General features: G+C 42.2%; 1 protein-coding gene across 4 annotated transcripts; it reads left to right on the forward strand.

Annotated features, from left to right (window-relative positions):
* Positions 1 to 235: 235 nt before the first annotated feature.
* Positions 236 to 6113, forward strand: LOC133903386 (uncharacterized calcium-binding protein At1g02270-like). Of its 4 annotated transcripts, none has more exons than XM_062344742.1 (11): positions 236 to 411; positions 539 to 682; positions 808 to 906; positions 1004 to 1109; positions 1686 to 1909; positions 1996 to 2072; positions 2154 to 2268; positions 2378 to 2503; positions 2673 to 2786; positions 2861 to 2974; positions 4378 to 5271. In XM_062344742.1, the coding sequence occupies exons 1-11, from the start codon at positions 409 to 411 to the stop codon at positions 4492 to 4494; spliced, it is 1239 nt and encodes a 412-aa protein (XP_062200726.1). In that variant the 5' UTR covers positions 236 to 408; the 3' UTR covers positions 4495 to 5271. The 4 variants fall into 4 exon arrangements, with proteins under 4 accessions (XP_062200726.1, XP_062200727.1, XP_062200724.1 ...); XM_062344743.1 differs by having other exon boundaries at positions 237 to 411; positions 2870 to 2974; XM_062344740.1 differs by lacking the exon at positions 4378 to 5271 and adding an exon at positions 5566 to 6113 and having other exon boundaries at positions 241 to 411.
* Positions 6114 to 8969: the final 2856 nt, after the last annotated feature.

The following is an 8969-nucleotide window of genomic DNA, read 5'->3' on the forward strand; positions in this document are numbered from 1 at the left end:
ACCCGTCAGTCAAAGAGAAACTGCAATAGCAAAACGAGGAAGAAATGAAAAATAAACCCGCGCAACAAGGTGACCGCACGAGGCCCGAATAGTAAACCGACGTGTGGGCCCCGTAGGTGACGTGGACCTGTCAGCTCACCGGCCCCTGGTTTAGATACTCTGGTCGCGTCTTCTCGGGTCCCATTTTCCTTTTACTACTACTTTTTTTTACCGTAGCGGAAACAAAAAATTTAACCATTCCGAATCAAGGTCTATAAAATCCAAGGCGGGGACGCCGACGCCGAGGCCAGGTAGAAAGAAGCATCAATCCATTCCTCTCCTCTCCCCTAGTGTCCGCCAAATCGACGAGAAGCGGCGGAGACCACACGACCTCCTCGGTCTTGGATTCCGTCCTCCCCAGTCATCGCAATGGTGAGCAACAGCCGCCGCCGGCGACGTGTCTATCGATGTGTTTTTGGATGATCTGTAGTTGGGTTTGCTCGGTTTTGATTGGTGAGCTGAGGTTTTGCTGAGATTCGGTGCGCGTTGGTGACTGCAGACGAAGAAGCAGCGGAGGGAGGCGGGCGCCAGGCGGCGGCGGGATCGCCACCACCACCAGCGGCGGCAGCCGCGGGACGAGCGCTCCGTCTCCTGCACCACGTTCAACATCCTCGCGCCGATCTACAAACGCATGGACTCCGAGGTGGGTTGGATCTTGCTTTGCTTTTCCCCGTTGCCAGGGAATCTGCTCGGGTTGGTATGGTGGGGGAGTTCCTTGGGTTTCTGGATTGGTGGAGTGACGGTGGTGTTTGTTTGGCATTGGGGCAGAATTGCAGGGAGAGCCAGTACAGGGCCTACTGGTTCAGCCGCAACGAGAAGATCATCGACCGTCTCCTCGCCGACTGCTCCTCCATCATCTGCCTCCAGGTGAGATGAATTGAGCAATTCTGAAGTTCTTCGCTGCAATGAATGTGTGAAAAAAAGGAACATACATGAATGTGATTGTTCGCTGATTTGCTCTCAGGAGGTGTGGTTGGGGAACGATGAGCTGGTGGACATGTACGAGAAGCGGCTTGGCGACGCCAATTACACGCTCTTGAAGCTCGCACGCACCAACAATCGCGGAGACGGTGAGTCCCGGTTCCTCATTTCAGCTTGGAAGGATGAGGGGAGATAAAATCCTGTGTTCTGTTGTGCCTTCAACCGTCCGTTTTGCCGGTCCGTCAAAATGGCTGTTTGCTGTCAGGTCGATATAAATATAAATAATCTCCCTTTTTCTAGTGACATAGGAAAGCCTGAACGTAGGCTAGAAAAAGAAGGTAAAAGAAGATCTGTATGAGCAAAGTGGGTTCCAACTTGGCCATTGTGCCTGTCCTTTTCAGTTATTGTCATCATAATTCGAATTGTTCATGTCCGCATTGTTAATCTCTTATGTTGAATGCCTCTGATGATGATGTCTCAAATGATTTCCATTACATTGTGACACATATTTTCCATTTTCCAGTTTTTTAAAATGTTAGGTGCGAGATTGTAGATAATCAGTTATGCCAAATGCCAGTGATGTTGACGTCTCTGATGTTTATCAATAACTATGTGTCGACATTCCCTTGAATGTTTTGAAAAAGAGCATAGGCAGATTTGAATTGGCAACCTTGTCATGACCCTGGCGTAATACTTATACTCTGAAAATGCATCTTTATGTGCAGGTCTTCTTACTGCTGTACATAAGAGTTGCTTCAATGTTTTGAATTATCGGGAGCTGCTCTTCAATGACTTTGGTGATCGAGTGGCTCAGCTGTTGCATGTTGAGTCCGCCATGCCATTCTTGCAAAACCTTAGCACCAGCTGTGCCCAGCAGCAGAGCCTCATTGTCAACACCCATTTGCTGTTCCCTCATGACCACAGCCTTTCGATAGTCCGGCTGAGGCAGGTAGGAACAGTATGCTTTTTTGCAACTAAGCTTCATTCTTGCAATGTTTCAGTAGGATTTCTAACAATTTAGTGGTGTAAATGCAGGTATATAAGATCCTTCAGTACATAGAGGCTTACCAGGAAGAACATAAACTTGGTCCAATGCCAATCATCCTATGTGGGTCAGTATACAGTATGCACACTAATTTCTAATTTACTTGATTTCTATGCATAGATATTTGATCAGGACATATCTATTACAGTGATTGGAATGGAAGCAAACGTGGACATGTTTACAAGTTCCTTCGTTCACAGGGGTTTGTTTCATCGTATGATACTGCTCATCAATACAGTGATAGTGAAGAAGATGCACACAAGGTAACAAAAGAATTACCTTTTGCTACTAATGTTGATAGTTGAACCTAGTAATATTATGAACGTGTTTTGATGATTGGATTAATTATTAATTTCCCCTCCTTTTGCATAGTGGGTAAGCCATCGAAACCATCGAGGGAACATCTGCGGAGTTGATTTCATATGGCTTCTGAATCCAGATAAGTGCAGGAAGCCCCTGAAAACTAGCTGGAATGAAGCTGTCTTTGGTATCATCAAGGTAAGCAACATGATGACCACTGTGTCTATAAATATGTGCATCTTATTGCTAATATAAAATAGAAGTTGACCTTGAAGAACATGCAAAACTGTTAACAACAGATCTAGTTTTGTGGTGTCTTATTTAATCATCACCGAGATCTAAGTAATTTTAAATTTCTTAATTTCAGTACCTCCTCCTCCAAGTTGCATTCCTTTCTGAGGAGAATGCATTTGCACTTCTCAAGGCTGACAGTCCTGATGATCACATCACATATTCAAGTTTCTACCAGGCACTCTGTCAGGTATCAACGACAACTCATGGTCCGTATGCATATTTCATATGCTTCTCTCAACAACACTGGTGCTGATATTACAGAAAATGCAGTTAGGAATGGTCCATCCTGATCGCCTAAATTCACAAGAAATTGAAGATCTGTGGAGTGAAGCTGACCGTGATGGGAATGGTGCTATTGACTACAAAGAATTTCAGGTGATCCCTTGTGTAATTGCTTGAGACACATGTTGAATCTTCATGAACTCCTTCAAGGTAGTTTAAAAAAATAAAAAGAAAAAATAAATGAGACAAGGAGGTCAACAAGATCTGACATGGACAGGTGGAACATAAAAAATTAAATGGCATGATAGAACCCTCATAAGAGAATATAGTGTGTCACATCCGGTTTCAAAAGAACAAAGCAGATGCATTCTATATGTACGTTATGATCAAGTTTTATACATGTAGTGACTTCATAAGTGATAATATAACAGTGTCATTACATAACGATAAGGTTTATTACAAAAGACCCGTATATCTTAAAGAAAACACTAAGAGAACTTTTAACGGTAGTGGATGCGTCGAGAGATCACTAAAAAGCCTTTATAAGGTGTCTCTAAATCCGTAAACACTCACTAAGGTTTTACTGCCAACAAGGATTCCATCTACTGCAGAGACCCCTCTTGTACCACTCAACCATCCACTGGTGTGTACAGAATAAGAACATCTAATTAATTGGCCAGGCCGTACCATATAAGTCTCGTGGTTGCGTTGTTATCCTGGATTACATGTCCATTAACCGATCCTTAGGATCTCAAGCAGGTACTCACACATCATCCACTGCGCACACAGCTTCCATACCAACCAAATAAACCTGTCTAGATCCCTATGTTCTATGTTGCTAAAAAAATTACTCAAACCGGTTCATGTTGCAGAGACCATTAGTCAGATTAATATTTAAATCAACTGACTTGACAGCATGACTAAGCATTTCTACCCTTAACACTTAAACTACAACACAAGCGGCAAGGATAATCATGGAAAGTACTAATAAACCCTAAACATAAGATTCATATTGATAAGCATACATTTAGAAAGTAAAAGACACATTTTTCTATAATAGGATCAATGTTATTAAGGACACTTGCCTGTCACAGCGGACTGCTCAAACTCTTTAAAAGTCCGGTCCTGCAGATTCACGAATTGCTTGTCTCCTATTGCAATTGCGCACACCGGAAACAAACAAGTGTAAACATCTAAGAACACTACACTAAACATAAGCAAAGCGCTATAAAAAGCCTACTAACGGAAAGTACTCGCTGCTACGATCGTGTGAGCGCAAGAATCGTCTAAAACGAAGCTCGTATGAAAAAACTACGAGGGTTTTAAGCTACAGGGTTTTTCTGAAAAAGAACAAAGTCTAATTTGTAAAACAGAAAGTTTCAAGGCTTATTTGTAAAATTTAGGGACCTATTTGTAAGTAAGTAAAAAATTCAAAGGGTTGAAAGTAAAATAACAGTACTGACAGGGGCATAATTATGAAAACAGTAAAGTCTATGGGCTTAAATAGATTAAAGGATTTATTTTTAAATTAAAAAACCTAATTAATGCGTCAGCAGGCTAACTGGGCTCAGGTGGGTGATGTGGGCGACACAGACGGGCGGCTGATGGTGGCGGGAAACGGCGGTGTTGCCTCGTACATAGCCGGAACATCACCGGCGTCGCTCGATAAGTAGCTACGACCTACCAAACGCGACGGGAAGCAGCACAAAACAAAGATGTGGCGACGGGGAGTCTCACCGAGGCTTCACTGCGGTCGAAGATGGCTGGCGACGGCGAGATGGTGGCGGCGATGATCGATGCTTGATGAGAAGGCGGGTACGGCGATGAGGAGGCGAAACCGAGGACCATGGAGGCTTCCTGGCGGTCATGCGGTGCCAAAGGGTGGGTTAGTGGGCGTCGGTACGCTATGGGGTAAGCTAGTGACAGAGAGGAGCATCAGAGCTTATCGGAGCTCGGCGGAGATGGCCGTGCAGCGGCAGAACAACGTTGAGGAGCGGCGGAGAAGACTTCATGTGCTCCTATGGTGCCGGCGACGTCCTCAGACGTGACAGGGAGGGCTCGGGCTCGGCAGTCAGCAACGGCGAAGCTCTGAGCAACAACAAGGGTGACTCTGCGCAATGGGGTTGAGCGGGGATGGGGGAACTGGCAGCACGACAGGGTTGGGTGGTTATAGGTGCGAGGGAGTGCGTGCTGTTACAGAGACGTGGGGCGCGGAGTGGGGCGTACGCCAGCGGTTTCGGTGGGTGGCGGTTGTGAGCACGGTGAGCGGGAGTGGGCACAGCTAGAGTGGAAGAGGGAAATGACAGGTGGGCTTGGGTTGTCGGTGAGAGGGAGCTGGAGAGTGAGCTGAGCCTCGAGAGTGGGAGATGGGTCGGACTGTAGAAAATAAACGTGTATCACATAGTGACAGTATTTTAATAGGATATCATGATCTTCTATAAGCATCGCTTACTTTGCGTGGTATCCAAGGACATCTCTTTACTTTATTCTACAGCCATACTGCTCTTTATCAGAGTTACCTTAATGCAGTGAACATAGTTCTCTATGTTACAATTTCGAATGGCATAGAAAACTTCAAATCGAAAAGTATGAAACCATACAAACAGTAAAGATCCCCCTAATCTGAGTATCTGAAAATATTTAATCAGCAAGGATCGTCCAAGTAATTAAACTATTTACTCATAATTTTGATAACAAGTGTATCATTCACTCCGAAATCTGACAATGCTTCTTAACTGCTGAAGCGGTGCATCTGGAGTCCGAAATGCTGCAATCAAGAAGAGGATGATACTGAAATCGACATTGCCGTTGGAAGCCTAGACACTTTTGAGGCGAACGATGAAGCCTTCGGCTTCACTGTGAAGGAAGCTGTTCTCTTCCCCCCAGAAGTAGAGAAGGGCATGTGGCCAGAGAACTACAGCCTCTCAGACCATGCCCCCCTCACTGTGGTGTTCTCCCCTGTAACAATGGCTTGCTCGCCACGCAATCCTGGGACTCTCTAGCCATCAAATGTCTATACTCGCTTGCATACCGATACAGATCTTGTACAGCCGTAGATATACTGTGGGACATAGTGAAGATACAGACACATTAGACCAAAATATATCTGTCCTTTTTTTTCCTCATGCCTTGAGGTTCTGTTAGCCTGTCCATTGAAGGACATGCTACTGTTTGACGTAACCTTATGTATCTAAACCTGACTCCACTTGTTCATAAATGTTATCCTGACTTGTTTGGCTATTTTTACGGCCGAGTAAAATCGAAGTAGACAGCTGTGGTTTTGTTGAGTTAAGTAATGAGTTTCTCGTCAATTTTTCTCGAGTTTCTAGACTTGCAGTTAACTGATGTACCATAGTTGAGATTAGTTGCCATTTGATTGACCTTGTTCTTAGATCTATTGTGTTAAGTTGCCAGCACGTTCTAGGCTAAGGAACACGCCCCACATGCAACACAAGCCCACAGAAAGTGTGAAACAATGCGCGCTTGCCATTTGCTTAAAGCGTAGCACATGATATCGATGCTCCATCGCATCTAATCATTCACTAGGGACTGGTCCTTTTGTTGACTTGGTGCTCATTTGATTGGATTGATATGTTTCATCATGTGGTCCTAGTCTTGTAGACTGGCCACCGAATTTAATGAAGTCTTCGAGTTGAGTTTGTCCAAGCAAGAAAAATCTTAAAATAGTTTACGATGAGAAAATGGGCTGAAAAAGTACAATTATTAAAGGACAAATTGATTGTGTACCAACAAAAAGGTCCCGACTTTGGCAAAAACACCACCGTCAAGCGTATTAGTTCATTTAAATACCGGCGAAAACTTCCTCTCGTCGTTTATTTACCACTGTGTCACTCTACTGCTACTATGTCGTTAAGAACAACAGCTCTCCTCCGCGTAGTAAAAAAATCACACTTCTGGAACCCCCTACGTGAACAAAAAAATACAGAGAAACTTCAAAAGCTGTGTTTTTGGTGATATACATAGCAGAATTTTCTTTAAGATTTGACAATAAGTTCCTATAAACAATCATGTAATCTGATGGGTTCTCTATTTTGTTTCCTTTTATTCCAGGGAAATTGCAAATGCTCACAGAAGTCACTCGTGGTTTATTTTCACCCCACAAGTGTATTTTTGATATATGTAGAGCCTGTTTGTTTCAGACTGCTTCTGGTTTTATTTATATTAGAAGTCTAGAAACTTAAACAAACGGGTTTACTGAAAAGTGGTTTTTGAAGAAGCTAGAAGTTTGCTTCTGAACTTCTGAGAAAATGACTAGAAGCTGAGAAACTAACTGAAAGTAGCTTTTCTGAAAAATAGTGTGCTAAGAAAAAAAAATATTGTAAAATCCAACAGTTAAAATCTAAAAACAATTTTTCTGAAAAACTAAAAACACAGCTTTTTAAAGGAACAAAAACAAAAGCCCCAGACAAACAGTACCTTACCCTCACAAGTATATCCGCTGTTGCATATTTTCATCCTTGAGTGCCACGTATGCTTTGTTTGTGAGTCAAAGTCCGAGGTATGCAAGGAAGGACTGTGAACCAGTCATTCATGTCGTCTAAGTCGGATCCGAATGGCTTGTTGCCGATATCGAGCTCAAGGCTGAAAAGTTCAATGCGTTTCAGACCAACTATTAATTCGGCCGAGCTCAGCCCACTGGACCAACAAGTAACAATCCCATACTGTTGGGCCTTGTCTTCGGCATAATTAACACAGTTGAATTCAATCCGGTGATTGTAGCAGGTAAATTCGAAGTATTCTAGCATAAGACAAAGCACATGCTCAAGTTGCCGTAAACAAATGCCCGAGTTTACAAGGCGTTCTGGAGCCAAAAGGGGAACAGGCTAGTAATGCTACACCGAGCTCGCAAGTTATAAGGGTAATTATTTGTTCTTCTAAATTTTACTATGGTAGATTGAGTGACTTGTAGTAAACTACAGATTCCACGATTCATATAGGGCTTTTGGTTTGAGGAACCAGTTTATCCTAGAATCAGTATCTACCATGGAATCATCACATCCTATTCCTCGTACGCAAACATGTGCATCGATCTAGGTGGTATAATCGACTAACGTCCTATTATATTCCTCGTACACAAACAGGTGTATTAGGTTTAGATTTATTGGATGGTCTAATCACCGTCTCTCTCGTTCCTAAAACCAGACACTGCCCCCTTTTGTTTTGATGCATTTATGTTCATCATATTAAAACCCGACAACAGGGAGAGATAGTGCAAGAAATGGCACTGTGTCTCTTGTGCGCCATCTTACACTTAGGGTATGTTTAGTTGGAGAACGAGGTTAGATGGAATATGATCATTCATGTTTTTGAGATGTGATGAGTTAATTTTCTGTTTGATTGGATGAATGAGATGAGCTAGCTTTTTGTTTTGTTAGTGGGATTAGGTTAGATAGGATAAACCAGTTTTCTGTTTAGTAAATAGATTGGATAAGCTCAGTTGATTGTGATGATTTTTTGGTGAACATCTCAATTTGTGTATAATCATATTTATATGCATTTCATAAGAGTTTGGATGAATTTGTACATGTTTGAATTTGTTTAAATTCAAATTGAATTAAAAAGAGAATATCACATGAAATGATAAAAATGTATATAAATGGAGCATTGCAAATGAACTCATTTTTTCACCAAATAACATAGGGTTGAAATAATTTAAAAAATTATTACGCCTTAAATTTTCCTAGTTTTTTCCTAGTTCTTTGAGATGAGATGAATATTAGTGAATTTTCCTAGTTTTTTGGAGTTTTTTAGGCCTTAAATTGCTAGAATTTCTAGAAGTAACTCTCTTTGGAGATTTTTATTTTGAAACCTACAAGGGATATTGAGGTGAATCCTTTTAAAATAGATTCATCATGAATTATAGAACATATAGAAAAAGTTTCATCATTTTTTAGTACAGCAACCCTACTGTCCAAATAGAAAAAAAGAGAAAAAAAAAATTTAGAAGCAGACGGTACTATTCGTCCAACCCCACTAGTCATCCGAACGAGCGGGCATAGTCACAGACTAGCGGACTGCTTAGTCCGATTGTTTTTCCTAGATCGAACCATCCCAGATCTTAGTGGAATATTCCATCGAATTGTACAATCCTATCCAGGTGATCATAATCTTCATCAATGCATCCATC

The sequence above is a fragment of the Phragmites australis genome, chromosome 21, assembly GCF_958298935.1.
Source record: "Phragmites australis chromosome 21, lpPhrAust1.1, whole genome shotgun sequence".
Lineage (NCBI taxonomy): Eukaryota > Viridiplantae > Streptophyta > Magnoliopsida > Poales > Poaceae > Phragmites > Phragmites australis.